The sequence below is a fragment of the Xiphophorus couchianus genome, chromosome 17 (assembly GCF_001444195.1).
Source record: "Xiphophorus couchianus chromosome 17, X_couchianus-1.0, whole genome shotgun sequence".
NCBI lineage: Eukaryota > Metazoa > Chordata > Actinopteri > Cyprinodontiformes > Poeciliidae > Xiphophorus > Xiphophorus couchianus.
In genome coordinates, this window is record NC_040244.1 from 3,974,861 (window position 1) to 3,990,505 (window position 15,645).

Here is a 15,645-nt window from a genome sequence, read left to right on the forward strand (position 1 = left end):
GATAAAATAATTTCATTTTAATGTCTGTCTGCAAGTGTCTTTTCCCTCTTCTCTTTAAATGGTCTCTCCAACTCCACCACAAAGCTCTTCAAGTTTGCTGCTAGTATGAAACACCTTTGATGACTAACACTGTTCCACATTTCTGCTTTAAGAGAACAGATAGCCTCAGGATATGGAGCTCATGTCAACTCGATTCTGTGCACTGACCAATTAACTTTTTCTTCTTCTTCCTCTTCTTCTTCCACCACTGACTGCCTTTCTCTCTTTATTCACTGTGGGTTGTTCCTTATTTCCTCATTGGCACCATATTTCCCTCCATCTGGTTCCATGTTTTTTCATCTCCCTCATTTGTTTTCTTCACCCGACCTCTGACCTATACCATCCAAAATGTTTCCTCTGTTTCTACCCTCTCCAATCTTTCCTCACCTCTCAATCTGCCTTTCTCAGTCGCTACTCTCGGAGGTGGAACAGGTTGTGTAGGCGAAAGTGTCGAGCAGCAGTCAAGTCCCAGGTTTTCTATTGGCTGGTCATCTTCCTGGTTTTTCTCAACACCCTGACCATCGCCTCTGAACATCACAAGCAGCCTCAGTGGCTAACAGACGTGCAAGGTACATTGCGCACAATGTATACATTACATGTAAAAACACAAATCACAGGAATGAAAATTTAGCGTAAAATTATTCTTTTCATTTTTCTAGCTTCTTTTCATCTTCTAATTTTGTTCCTGTCTGTAGATATAGCAAATAAAGTATTACTAGCGCTCTTCACTGGTGAGATGCTCCTAAAGATGTACAGTCTTGGTCTACAGGTAAGTGGTGCCAAAGCTTTATAACCACTAACTTCAATCCCTTTTATCAGAATTTTATGGAATTAGAGGGGTGCATAATTGTGGACCATGCCATTTTTATGCTATTAGGTGTGAAGTGAAAGTAAGGTGATAAATGCCTTTCAAAACAAATTAAACTTGAAATGTCTGTCATGCATTTGAATTTAGCAACCAGATGACAAAAAGACTAGGCTAGATAAAGAAATCTGTTGCTTGTTCCCTTCTGTTAGGGAATTATGGTAGGTATAGTAGTGGGTATGCATAGCATACATTGTATCGCTGCATTGTAGTGGGTGTGCATAGGCCTGTCGTGGTAAGCAATAAATCAATTAATCGCGTGATAAGTTAAAATGAGCTCAATAATTTCAAGTCGCATGCTTGTTTGTTTTCATCATGTATCTCTCTAGCAAAGAGACTGGATGGGATGATGAGAAGTTTTAGCTGCCTCCTTCCTTTCTAGTTTCCTTAGAGTAAAGGGCTCAACAGTGTTCAACTTTCGTTTTGTCTTGTCGCTAGACTGCAGGAGCGCGTCTACTGGTATGACCTCAAAATTTCACGTGCACGAATTTCACCAGTTGCTTGCCGGTAAGAGGCCAAGTGACTGTCGCTCACCATGCAAATTCCTTATGTAACGAACGCAGAGGGAGCGACATCGCCTCCCATGTGTCGAGCCCATAGGAGGAGTGGACCACCACAGAGCTTAGCATGAAAGCCCTGAGAGGAGGAGGAAGCAAAGGAAATGCTGGTTTAAAAGCCAAACGTGACAGTTGCACTCTGGGAGGAATCTGTGGTAAACCACTTAACCTTTGGAGCAAATATGTTGTAAAGCAGTACCAACTAAGCACGACAATACAACAAACATGTATCTACACATAAAACATGCAATGCAGGTTTTCCAGCATGGGGAAAAAAAAAATTCAGTCAACAGCTGGCTTTGTCTTACTGACGGTCCACAATTACTAGAGTGTTTAATCGACAAACATAATACAAAAAGGCCCGTACAAAATAGCTTGCTTAATCGCATTGATCTCATTGAGAAGCCAGCATTTCAAAAAATGCTGCAAATATTTCACACCCAGTATGTTTTGGGGTTTTTTCAACAAACGTTCCGACAATATATTCTGTTTTCAATGTCTGAGCCTAATAATTAATATATTTTGAAGGGCAAGTTTGTTTACAAAGACTTCATAATCCATTTTATTTGTTTTTGGCTTGTGTGTTTATTTTGTATATTTAAAATGTCAGTGCTAAATGTACTTTAGAAATTAGTTTATTGATCTTTGAGAGTGTGTCTTTGCATCGTTAGGCCATTTATACTATTAGTAAACAGTGATCTCAAAATCACATTATCATTTATCACAAGAATTTCTGGGACGATTAATTATTGTGACATGCCTAGGTATTTAAATCCACTGCTCAGTTCATAGTCAGTTTTACCCAATAATAACCAACAACCTTACCCTGAAGAGCTGCAAGTTGCAGATCTCTGGTCTACCACGTGTCATCCTAATAAAGTACATTGATGTTTGCTGTTGTAATGTGACAAAAGGTAAAAATGTTTTTGTTTATGACCCAATTCTAACCATCTTCCCTTTTTTTTTTGCACTACACAGGCGTACTTCGTGTCGCTCTTCAACAGGTTCGACAGCTTCGTCGTGTGTGGAGGAATACTAGAGACCATTCTAGTTGAAACAAAGATCATGTCTCCTCTTGGCATCTCAGTGTTACGTTGCGTACGCCTGTTGAGAATATTTAAAATAACAAGGTCATTACGACTTTTACGGCATTGACTATAGAAGTTAAGCTCAACATTTTCCAGGCAAACGCCGACATATACATCATCTGGGTCTGTGCTATCTTTTCTGTAGATACTGGAACTCTCTCTCCAACCTCGTGGCCTCCCTACTCAACTCCGTTCGTTCCATTGCCTCCCTGCTACTCCTGCTCTTCCTCTTCATTATCATCTTCTCCCTGCTGGGCATGCAGCTCTTTGGGGGGAAATTCAACTTTGACGACACCAGACGGAGCACCTTTGACAACTTTCCCCAGTCTCTGCTCACTGTGTTCCAGGTAACAATACTACTTTTTTTTTTTCAGGGTCATATCAGTGTTCATTCTTTGTATGCTTGTGCTCTAGCTGGTTTGTGCGTTCTTCATGTAAAACCGCTCTGTATTATTTGTTCCACAGATTCTAACAGGAGAAGACTGGAACTCTGTTATGTATGATGGCATCATGGCGTACGGAGGCCCGTCTTTTCCTGGCATGCTGGTCTGCATCTACTTTATCATCCTCTTCATCTGCGGAAACTGTATCCTTTTCTGTCTGCAGACTATCAGAGTCATGCTAACGTGTATACGCACAGTGGAATTGAAATGAATGGACAAGCTGCTTTCTGCCCAGAATACATTTGTGCAAAAGAAATGTGTATATCATGGCATTTTTACAAGATTTGTACTGGAATGATTTGTGACCGGTCTCGCCTGCTGCACCATCTCATCTCTTAGGTATTTATTTCTTACATTACCCCTCCAAATAGACATCCTACTGAATGTCTTCTTGGCCATCGCTGTCGACAATCTAGCAGATGCTGAGAGTCTGACATCGGCTCAGAAAGAAGAGGAGGAGGCGAAGGAGAGGAAAAAACTGGCCAGGTAAGATGGAGAAAACCGAGAAATCAAGTGATGCAGCGACTGAAAGCAGAAAGAGCAAGAAATGAGACATGTTTAATGATTTGCGAACCCCAAAAGAGCGAGACAAAGCCTGGGAAATGTGGCAACTCATGAAATGCTGGATGCTGGAAGAACAAGCACACATAGACGTATCAGAACAAGAAGCTGCAACAGTTTTATATCTTATGTTTAGCCACTCCTTATACAGAATTATTTAGTACTGTGCTTGACAGGCCAAAAAGAGGGCGTTCCCGAGTGTGTCATTTCCTTTAACCTTAGCTTTGCGCGCGTGTGGTGTGTGTGTGTGTGTGGGTGTGTGTATACGAGCATGCAAATAGCTAAAAGAGATAGAGGAAAACACAGAATTAGTTATTCTCAACATGCCATACAGTTTAAGCACTCTATACTTGGTTTGGGGTAGTTTGCAGAAATTACTGCATCAGTGCAGCGTGACTGGCAATGATCAGGTCTTCAGTGGTACTAAGGAAATCCAAGACCCAGTAAACCCAGACCAAGTACTGATTATATGTATACTGTACAGTATGTGGAGTTAATTTCTATATGTTAATTTCTACTAGGATATTTATGTGGTGAAAATCCTTTTTTTATTGGTACTGAAATGTCTGAGATCTGGAATTCGGGGTTTTCATTGTGATACATAAGAAATATTATTAAAATGTAATTTAAAGTTAATGAAATATACAAGTTTTGCATTTTAAATTAAAATAATTATATATATATATATATATATATGTATTCTAACTTAGTGTCACTCATCAGTATACCGGAAGACAATTTCTCAGCCTACTATCATTTCCTTTGATAGTAGGAAAAAAAGGTCACAAAAGGAACTTTTTAAATGTGCACCATTATCTTGTCATCACTTCTTTGTTATGCAGTGAACAAATGCAAATCTATGATTTAACAGGGAGTAAATAACATTCAAAGAAGGTAAGATATTCTTTCTTTATCAGGCTTGCCAGTCCAGAGAAGCGTCAGGATAACGAGAAGCCCCCGATAGAGGAAAAGAAGTGTGAGAAGATTGAACTGAAGTCCATCACTTCTGATGGAGAAACCAACACTGCAACTAAGGTACTTACTGGCATAAAAAATAAAAGACTGAAGCTACAAATTTTAGTAAGCAAATTAGCTGATGAATATATCTTTATTTCATAGATCAACATGGATGACTGCTGTGGAGATGAAAATGAAGAGAAGAACCCATATCCTGTGAATGATTACATAGGTAAAGTGCACAGTATGAAAAATATGCCTGATATTTAGCAGCTACACAACCCGTTCTATTTCTAGAACAATGGCACAAAACAAGCTGTCAAACAATTGTGCTTTTTCTGACATTTTGGTAAAAGAAAACAACCCTTCTTTCCTAACAGGAATAAAATTGCCATCTCTCTCAGCTGTTTCACCTCATCTATTTTTCTGTTTCCTTTCTCTCTTGCCCAACCCTCTGATTAGGAGATGAGGATGAGGAGGAGCCAGAGATGCCAGTGGGCCCGAGGCCGCGGCCGCTCTCTGACATTCAGCTGAAAGAGAAGGCCGTTCCCATGCCCGAGGCCCGCGCCTTCTTCATCTTCAGCCACACCAACAAGTAATTTGACGCTGTTGTTCTGCCTTTCATTTGTTTTCTTCTCCTCTTTCTCTTCCTGTTCTCGTTCGTCTGCTTCAGTTTGTTTTCCCTCCGTCTTCCCCAACAGATTCAGGGTTCTGTGCCACAAGATTGTCAACCACAACATCTTCACCAATCTCATCCTATTCTTCATCCTGCTCAGCAGCATCAGTCTGGCGGCAGAGGATCCAGTCAAGAACGACTCTTTCAGAAATCAGGTGGCAGATTGAGTTATAAACTTGACTTCCAGATACTTTGCCTCTTTACTACTTTTTCATCTTATTCCCTGTTCTGTGCCAATGAATTTTCCGTTGCATAACTGTCTATTTCTTATGTTAGTTAAATATTCCGATGAATACGTGTTGAAAATGCTTAAATTTGTCTCCATTTTAATATACTTTTCCCTCAAGTTTTTTTATAATTACATCCTATGTCTATTAATTATGGTTTTGATCCTCATTCGGGCCATTTGACTCTTGAAATGTAAAGGATTATGACTTCCTGCTGGGATATTATAAGCAATCAGCCATGCTGATTATGCCTCTGGAAATCAGCATGTCTTGTCCTCTGCTCTCCCCTGCATCCTGACTCACATGAATGAAACCCTTCGGCCAGAACCAGAACTCGTCGAAGGGACATTACAGATCCCTTCGAGGATATGAATTCCTTTGGATCCCTCAGAATGAGCTGGAGATCGTCACTAGGGAGAACGTTATCTTTCTAGACCGGTTACCACTGACACCTGATCTTAGACAAGTGAAGGATGAATGGACAAACAAAAATGGGAATTCTTATTGCTCTAATTTTTATTTTATAGCTGTATGTATATATTTTAGCATGTGTAATAAGGTGTAGTGAGATTCTTCCACCTTGGAAAAAGAACTGTCAAATTTATCCTTAAAAGCCTAGAGATGATATAAAGTAAATTCCCTTACCGATTCCAGGTGAACTTGTCATAAGTTCAATTCAGGAGAAGTTGAACTTACAATTTATGAACTAAATAAACCGAGATTCTCTTTTAGAACTGGTGCAGTTACTCTATATATTGTTTTACTGTTTAAAATATTTCCTAGACTCTTTTTCTTTTCCATGTTCTTTAGCTTAATCTGCCATTGTTGTGATTTGGACCTAAGGTTCTCCACTCACATGAGGCCAGATAAGACGCACATCAAGCAAGGCACAGACTGATGTCTTGGTAGCCATCATTAGCAACCCACACACATATTATTAATTAAAAGGATTATAGCTGACAGCAAAATATAGGCAAATTAAGCTGTTTGTGTCTGGCCTGTTACACTTAATGAGATTCCTTTCAGTATTGTAACTATTATTAACTTCCAAAAAACTCTTCTTTTTTCACTTTAACGCTTGCTTTTTATTTTTTTTTTACCCAAGCAAGAATTATAATTGCAATCTTTGTTTTGTATACATACAAATTGCTTATTTTTCTTTAGTTAACCAAAACTTTGTGCTGAGGTGTATTTAAACAATGTCTTTTGGCCTTAACTGTTATATTATCATGCGATAGGAGCAGAGACAGTCGGCCTCAAGCACAAGCTCTAAAACTACAAAGTCATTACAGTTTGTCCTTATGAGGCAGCTGCATTTATTAATAAAGCCTCACTGTGTGTTGTTTATACAGCTTATTATTTATTTAGCGTTTATGGTGGTAATTGTGCTGTGGTATAATGGAAAGGCTGAGCGCCATGAGTGTTTTATCAGCTCATGTACATTGTTTCCTCTCTCAGTCAGAAACACGCGTCCCCTGGGGCCAACGAGGATCTGCTTTATAGTAGTTCCCTGGCATTGGTACACATTACAGTTAAACAGGCCAAGCACTCAGCAGTATTTAGAGATTCAGAGAGTTACATGCATTTTAATCTGCTTGAATTTTTTCTGTCTCTTTTTGAAATAAATCTTAACAAATGCATTATAATATTAGTTTATGTGAAGTCATCCACAGTGCTCTTTTGGATTATTGTTACCCATTTTAGTTGATGATTTACATTTATTCTCAGTTAATCAATAATTAATCAGTAAAAGGAAAAGGAAGTGGCCTATTTTTCTTAGCAAGGCTTCAAAATTAGAAAAGACAAGCAAACATACCATTTCAATAAGGGAAAAGTGTTGATCTTCATTATCAGGAAATACCAACTATAAAATTACTATTCATCTAAATTTACAAAAACCAAAACATATATCCGGTATAGGCATCAAGTGTCCATCCAACTGTCCAAATATATTATTTGTGTGCAAACTGTGAATGCCTTAAAATATGTAAATATGTTCTTAATATATATCCTATCCAAAATTTAATGCAAGCAATCCATTGCGGGTGCAGTACAGCCAATACTGATGTTCCAATGATGATTGTGAGTCAATATCTTATGCAGCTCTAGTAGAACATCAGAAAGATAACATTTAGGTAAGAAAAATTCTCACTGTTAGAGAAAAAAAGTTACACTTTCATTACAGAAACAGATTAAACAACTATAAAATATTTCTGTTTACTCCTGGAAATTTATTGGTTATAAAGATGAGACACACACAAAAAAAAAACAACACTTCCTGTTGTGCTTTCAGATCTTGGGCTATGCAGATCACGTCTTCACTGGACTCTTCACCATTGAGATCATTCTTAAGGTAGAGTTTACTGGTGATAACATACATTTTGGAGCATGCCAAATACTATTTTTCTTTTTTTTGTCACACTCTTTTCAGATTAAACAAGTTTAAATATTTCATACAGAAATATTTTGCGTAAATACAAAGGCACCACCAACTATCGTTATCTTATGCCAAGGAAGGTTCCCCCCAGCTCCTGGCTTTTTCTGTTTATGTAAAAATTCTGAAGCCTTAGAGAGGACTTTATAACCCCACCCTGATTAATGTTGCCAACTTTGATTCTCATCTGCTCTCCGGATTGGAGCATGATATCTTGTTTTCGAGATTCTGTGAAAGTAATTATTTGATTCTATAGCTCTATACTGTTAGCAATCAGTTCTAGATGAGGCTGAGTTAGTTCAAAATGTATCTTTTTCACATTAAAGAACATGTCGGAAAACATTGTCTGTTTAATTGCAGATGACAGCCTATGGAGCCTTCCTCCATAAAGGTTCATTCTGTAGAAATTATTTCAACATTCTGGACTTAGTAGTGGTCAGCGTTTCTCTCATCTCTTCTGGAATACAGTAAGTGCATCAACAGCTTTTGCGTGGCTTGTTTTACAGTCTTAAAGGGTGATGTTTATGCAATCATAACTTTCTGCAAGGATACCTTCATCATCATTTAGGAAGCAATGCAAATGTATATAATTTTCTAACACCTCACAAAAGATTGGAGATGACTGCATGAGTTGTATAGCTAATGCACTTATATTTAGCAGCTTGACAACAATTTGAGCTTGGAACTCTGCCACACTTCACATTTACCTTAACTTTGTCACACAATCATACGTCAGACCGTCTATCCCTTTGTGATGTTTATTAAAAGGATGTTTTCTGCTCTTAACTTTCTGCTTCTAGTCTAATAACTCCTTCAACTGCTATGATGTTTAATATGCTATGCTACACTCTCTGTCTCTAATGCTTAATAGACTAGACTTCTCGACGTAAGTCCACATTAGTCTGTATTAATAACCCCTTTAATAGACCTTCACCTCAACCGTGTAAAGTTGTCACTCTTTTGATTTCATATTTCTATGGTCTTGGAGAGTTTAGTACGTCTCAATGAAAACCTGTTAAAAAAAAAGTAACCTAAAAAATTTCAAGCACATCAATTTGTGCTTGGATGTCTTATAAAAAAAAACAAACATGACTTAGTGCTAAATTTATGTCATAATATGTATTTGCAGGAGGCTGCAAAATTAGTTTTTGACCATAAGATTTTTTTCAGTGGCTAAATTATCCTGGGTCTCGGATAAATTGAGCAGTCACCTATTTTATTAATATAATGGGTCAAATTCATTTCTCCTGTTTCTGAATAAAGGCATACTCTCCTGGGCTATAAAAATTACACGTGAATGTTAAACTCAGTGGGTTTTTTGCCTGTTAAAGGTACTGAATGAGTGTGTGGGATTTTTCATGAATGTATCACAGTTGAATTAATTGTGATGGTGCTGCATTTTATTGTGCCTGTGGCTCTTACAACATAGCACTTTCTTTTTTTTCTATGAAGCACTTTGATCAGATGTTTAGGTGAATGCAAGTCGACACGTGGTTATTTTGTCATGTTTAATAAAAAGAGAAGTAGAGCCAGCTTGGATTGGTGATTAACACACTGAACAGTACCTTGCAAAAGTAACACTCGTTGAAAAAATTTTTTTTAGACTTTGTCATGTTACAAACACAAACTCTAATGTATTTCTTTGGGATTTTGTTCCATAAAACCAAAAGAACTATTTTTGGAGATTCCAGGACCCTGCTGTTTTGTGGTCTATGTGTCTTAATCTCATATGACTTAAATATGAGAAATTTTCAAGGTCTATCGAGTTGAAACATTTGTCTGGGGCTTTGTTAGGTCTGTATAATTTGTAAGACATAAAATAAGTTTGTGTAGATGTGCCCAAAACATGTGAACCTTCCAGTAGATGGTAGTAAATAAAACTCTGACATTTGTGCAATGCATTTTTTATGTGTATTTGTGATATTTTTAAACATCAAACTGTGGTGCTACCAGTTCTATTTAGAAGATGTATAAGTAGTAATTAGAATAAAGAATGCTCCACTTTTCAGATGTTTTTCTTTAACACTATGTATCAGTTTCTTTCCACTTCCTACTTTCTTTTTTTTTGGAACTCAATTTCACTTTAAAATATACATAAGATGGTGGTTGCAACATGACAAAACTTTAAAAAAAAACAAAGCTTAAGAATGTAAAATGTTTTGAAGCACTCCGTATATAAACTGAACATTTTTATTAGCATCCTGGCCAATATTTATCTTAATATCTTATGGTACTATTTGTATTTTTGCTTTTCTTTTAGATGGATAGAGTACTTCTTATCTTCAGGTGGTTGGTAAATAGTGTTCTTCATCCCTGTCAGCCCGCTCAACTCAGTCAATATCTTAAACTATTACAATAGAAATGCTCTTGACTTTTTTTCAAAGAATGTGCTATAACTTCAGTATATCCTCACAGCTAGTTTGACTGTGATATGTGGCTGATAACATCCCACTCCACGGAAACTGCCTTTAACTGCTTTCAGACTTTTTCCTTCCTCTGTAAAGAGTTGCACAACAGGTGTTTTTATCCTATGTTCTCTTTTCAAAAATAATGTTTCTCTTCAAATCACTCCTTTAGCCTCCCCCAGAGTCACCCTGTTGAAAATTTATGTTGACATTTTGAATTCCTCTAACGATTCTAATGGAAAGATGGGTTCTTATCTAATCCCGATATAGGAATGTAATTATCTTTTGATATCAGTATTTGCCGATCCAGAATGCAATTAGTGTTGGTTTTGATAATGGTGTAAAATAAGCTCATATGAATGAAACACACAGGCATTGCCAGCTAAAGATGTTTATATCATTTACATTTTCAAGACACATTGTTACATAATAAGCACAAGAGTGATCTATTCATGCCTATGTTCACATTCAGCTGCAAAGCTGCAAAATCTGTCGAGAACACGGAGGAAAGAGGCCAAAAGACTTTACCCAGAGTTGATAGTTGTTTAACAAAATACGACCTTCAACTCTAATGCTTTATTAGGTGCAAAATGTTTATAAAATGATCTGAAAATGTATTGCAATAATTGGTGTTTACTGGAAAAAAAATCTGATTCCCTAGTTAAGAGCATTTTAGTTGTAATTTGGAAAATGAATGAGATTTCCTAATAGTGTACTAATGACCAATGCCAATACAACTGGGCAAAATGTATTTTTGTTCATTTTACACATTCAAATTCCAAAGGAAGCATAGAGCATGCTCCCAAATAGAGAATATACAACCCCAGGTGTGTCACTAGTTCATTAAGAAAAACATTGAGAAGAGTTAACTGTCTCAGTATGTTGCGATTGCGTGTGATTAGGTGTGATTAACATTTTTTATGGCTGTAATGTAGCAGATATATTCCTGAGTAAAACTAGCCTTAAACAGGACCTCCAGTAGCACATAATCACAGATCCTGGATTCATGAATAGATCTGTGCTCTTGGTTGATGTCCAATACTAAAAAAAAAACATGTTGGTGCTGGGTTCAATATTAATATTGGATCAGTCCCATCTCTAATTTACAGTAAATAAGCTGTATTTTTATTAAAACATAAATGTTGGCTTTAAGAGTAACTAATTATGCACAGAAACCTGGTTCAGTTGCTAAGAGAACCAGTCTTCTTGCTTTTACTAATCAGTTAGTGGATAAACTCAAAATGTCAACATATAAATTTGATCCCTTTGTAGTACGTACAAGTCATTCTTTTTTGAGCACCTCCTTTAAAGGTTCACACTGTTTGACTGTTGGCTTGACCTGACACTCTTTTACAGCACAGAATTTCTCTGTTTGCTTGTAAAACGTCTTGTGTCTTTATGTTGGTCTCTTCATGTTGTACCCGTGTTCTTGTCTATGTTTTTATGTGTCTGTACTACATAGAAATTGCTGCTAAAGTCTCTTGTGAATCATTCCCGTCAGAGAGAATATTAAAAATGTTAGAATTACTATAGCTTTATTAATAATTGGGTTATAATGGAAAAAAATCATTAATAGGGTTACCTTTTCTCATTTGTGTTTGTTGTTTGGGCTAAATTAAAACGCAGATAAGCTGTGATGCCAGTTCCTCCAAAATGCAGGTCTTTACCTGCAGAGATGTGCTTGGGTTGTTGAGTGGGTATTAGTTTACTACCTCATTTTTTTTCAGGTCCAGTGCAATTAATGTTGTAAAGATCCTGAGAGTCCTGCGAGTGCTGAGACCGCTGAGAGCCATCAACAGAGCCAAAGGACTAAAGGTTCACACATACATGCAAAGAAAATCCTCTCCTAGTTCAAAGAGGCCGACATTTATACACTAACTGTAATCTTTGCTGTGGTTTTTTAGCATGTCGTGCAGTGTGTTTTTGTGGCCATCAGAACCATCGGCAACATCGTCATCGTCACTACATTGCTCCAGTTTATGTTTGCCTGTATTGGAGTGCAATTATTCAAGGTAAAGAAAAGAGAGCAGAACATCTGTCTTTAGCTGTAGGAAAAATAAACCTGAAACAAAAATTCTATATCTTTCAAACAGGGAAAGTTCTTCTACTGTAGTGACAGCTCCAAACAGACTCAGGCAGAGTGCAGGTACGAAAACTGCCTTTTACCATGCATGGTATTTTTTTCTCTTAGACTCTATTTGCTGGACAAATCACGTCAATGTGTGTGCACTTGTGTTTTCAGAGGTTCCTACATCATGTATAAGGATGGGGATGTGGGGAAACCAGGAAAAGCCCAGCGAATCTGGGAAAACAGCGACTTCAACTTTGATGATGTCCTGCAGGGAATGATGGCTTTGTTTGCCGTGTCTACGTTTGAGGGCTGGCCCGGGTGTGTTTCTTTCTACTTACATTGAATTACAGAAGACTTCATACTTCTTGAACTTTTTCACATATTTTCACATAAGAAACAAATATTTTGTCATTTTTTAATTACAAAGAAACACCAAGTATTGCTTTGAAATTGTTCCACAAAAAAAAAAAAGGGAAGTTTGTCATCCATTTGTTTTGCTCCCTTCTTAGTTGATACTTTTTGGTGCAGTTATGGTGGTGTTTATTTAAGGGATGCAATTTTTAAAGCTATTAGACAGTTTGTTTCACCTTTACATTTATGTGATTTTTTTTTGCATTGGTTCACCACATAAAATACATTAAATAGACAGAAAAGGAAGGTTGTGGTTATAAGGTAACAAAATGTAAAAAAGTTCAAAAGGTACACATATTTTTGCACGCCACTACAAAGTTTAACTCATCCCTTTGTGGGTCTATCTCTGACAATTAACTCACATTTTTTTGTGTTCTCCATCTACTCTGGTCTGTTAGGTTGCTCTACCGAGCCATAGACTCTCACGCTGAAGATGTCGGTCCAATCTACAACTACCGCGTGGTCATTTCGATCTTCTTCATCATCTACATCATTATCATCGCCTTTTTCATGATGAACATTTTCGTCGGTTTCGTCATCGTCACATTTCAGGAGCAAGGAGAGCAGGAGTATAAGAACTGTGAGCTGGACAAGAACCAGGTAGTGCTTGGTTTAGTCTCAGGGCGCTTTATGGTGTGGTAGATCAGCGTCATGGACAGGGGGGGTTAGACATTCAGTGTGACAATAGGGGACTGTCCTGCTTGACAATGGGATTTTATAATGTCAAACATGAAAATATGAAAGGCAGGTTGCAGCAATCAGACAAGGTCACTCCAGAACAACTTACATTACTCATAAAGCTGATGCAGCAAGTTTGACAGAAGAGCGAAAAAGGAGCTGGTTTTGTTATGCATCATGGAACTATAATTTTTTTAGACTACCAAAACACTCTTCTAGATCTTCTGCAGTATGATAGTCAGGGTAAAAGAAAAGGGTATGAAATAAGAGAACTACCATACAGGCCAATATAAGAGGTAAAAGCTCACATTTATGGGTGTTTGTTTCAGCGTCAGTGTGTGGAATACGCCCTGAAGGCTCGACCTCTGCGTCGCTACATCCCCAAGAACCCTTACCAGTACAAGGTGTGGTATGTGGTCAACTCTACCTACTTCGAGTACCTGATGTTCACTCTCATCCTCCTCAACACCATCTGTCTGGCCATGCAGGTGAGTCACACATGTACACCGACACTCAGCACTCTCCAGAGTTTTCAGCAAGCCTGATAAAGAGGGGAAAAAAGCCTTTTGAAAATGTTCTGCTTTTATTGCAGTTGTACAAATACACACTAACAAGAAATCAAAGGGTTTCATGCAGGTGGAAAGAAAATCCCAAGTTAAGAATTACTGATTCTGAAACAACTTTGGGTATAATTCAGGATTTATGGACACTAATTAAGCGTTTTGAAATCAAAGATTAGATTTTTGTTGTTTCTGACTGAGATTATGCTATGATGTAGCAATAAAACACTTTTCTTTGGATGAGCCATACAAAAATTGTGGAGAGTGCTGCATTTAGTGATACTGTCAAAGTTGCATTCCTTTTTTTCTCTTTTGCAGCACCATGGACAGACCAAAAATTTCAATGATGCAATGAACATCCTCAACATGCTCTTCACAGGACTGTTCACAGTAGAGATGATCCTAAAATTAATCGCCTTCAAGCCCAGGGTACGTTCAACGGTACTTTATTGTAGATTTGAGAATGCTTATTTATTTTGTGATATAAACAACGTACGCAAATATAATTTAAGGGGTATCGGTTTTATCATAACCATGCAAAACAGAACAGAAAGTGCACAGCATATTTTAATCTCACTGCTCCTTTGTTACTTCACTGTGGTTGCAATGTAGCTTCATACATTCATTGGTCCAGGCTAATAATCCCCTTGTGTATTAGCAATTCAAACAGTAACAGATGGGAATGCTTCGCTCAATTACAGCAGCGTTAATGGAAAAATCCCTACAAACAATCAGTAGCATACTTCTACCTCCTGAATTAAGAGCTCAGGTTTCAAATCTATTTTGTACGATAACATTTTGAATTATAAAGCTATCTTTCAATATAGAAAATTACACTAAGTATTTAAATTAAAAATCATGAAATATTTACTGTATGTATGAGAAATATTTCTTTGTTGCTGCATGATTGAACTTTGCAAAGTTCTTGTAAGAATTTCTGCTAAAAAAACATGTCACTTTGTGTGGTTTGACAATCAATGAACTATTAATGTGAAAAAAGGCTCAGGTCTACTTTGCAGGTAATCTTGGAATTGGCTCCAGCATGAAATCCTATCTGGACGTCTACTGCAGGCTATCTAATTTATTGTTTGTTTCTTTTTAAACAGGTTTTACAGCCAACACGAGCCAAAAGGACGTCGAAATGTTTTACATGGCTTTTCTAATTTTTTTAATTTTTTTTATTTGGGAGTTATTTTATATGATTGTATGCTTCTGGTTTTAAGCAAGTTTGTCAAGATTTGTAGTGGTTGATGATGCCTATGTTAGCTTGTTAGATGTATTCTATTAGCATTCATTAGCACTGTAAATAAATTCAAATACGCCTGATTTTTAACATGAAGTTTACTATGATTTTCTAAAAATGACTAAAGCCAATGTACCAAAGATTAGTTAAGATAGTTTTTTATTTATAGAGCTACTATGTAGAACACCAATTAATAGATTATGTTACAATGGCAGTTCAGTACATATGGTGTCTTGCAAAAGTATATGTACATATATATTTTAATTATGTACCTTATATGCTATATTTTCCAGCCAGAGGTTTGTATTTTATTAGGATTTGATGTGCCAGGCCAACATGAATGGATACAACCAGGCACAAACTTGTTGTAGCGTGGGACAAAATTAACCCAAACCCCAAGCTTTAGAAAATATTATAGAGCACTGTTCAA

General features: G+C 37.1%; 1 protein-coding gene across 13 annotated transcripts in view; it reads left to right on the forward strand.

The window, feature by feature from the left end:
- Window positions 1–15,645, forward strand: part of cacna1c (calcium channel, voltage-dependent, L type, alpha 1C subunit) — a 195,568-nt gene that overhangs the window by 144,476 nt on the left and 35,447 nt on the right. For 8 of the 13 annotated variants that reach the window (XM_028044450.1, XM_028044461.1, XM_028044452.1 and 5 more), the window contains 20 exons: window positions 448–608; window positions 735–808; window positions 2,440–2,591; window positions 2,695–2,896; window positions 3,015–3,135; window positions 3,364–3,478; window positions 4,471–4,588; window positions 4,673–4,742; window positions 4,973–5,105; window positions 5,212–5,341; window positions 7,707–7,766; window positions 8,208–8,314; window positions 10,108–10,140; window positions 11,980–12,067; window positions 12,157–12,264; window positions 12,346–12,398; window positions 12,495–12,641; window positions 13,133–13,334; window positions 13,742–13,900; window positions 14,291–14,401. In XM_028044450.1, the coding sequence (XP_027900251.1) occupies window positions 448–608; window positions 735–808; window positions 2,440–2,591; window positions 2,695–2,896; window positions 3,015–3,135; window positions 3,364–3,478; window positions 4,471–4,588; window positions 4,673–4,742; window positions 4,973–5,105; window positions 5,212–5,341; window positions 7,707–7,766; window positions 8,208–8,314; window positions 10,108–10,140; window positions 11,980–12,067; window positions 12,157–12,264; window positions 12,346–12,398; window positions 12,495–12,641; window positions 13,133–13,334; window positions 13,742–13,900; window positions 14,291–14,401 (2,344 nt within the window). The remainder of the gene's footprint in view (window positions 1–447; window positions 609–734; window positions 809–2,439; window positions 2,592–2,694; window positions 2,897–3,014; window positions 3,136–3,363; window positions 3,479–4,470; window positions 4,589–4,672; window positions 4,743–4,972; window positions 5,106–5,211; window positions 5,342–7,706; window positions 7,767–8,207; window positions 8,315–10,107; window positions 10,141–11,979; window positions 12,068–12,156; window positions 12,265–12,345; window positions 12,399–12,494; window positions 12,642–13,132; window positions 13,335–13,741; window positions 13,901–14,290; window positions 14,402–15,645) is intronic. The other 5 variants (XM_028044455.1, XM_028044457.1, XM_028044463.1 and 2 more) reach the window with 1 other exon arrangement.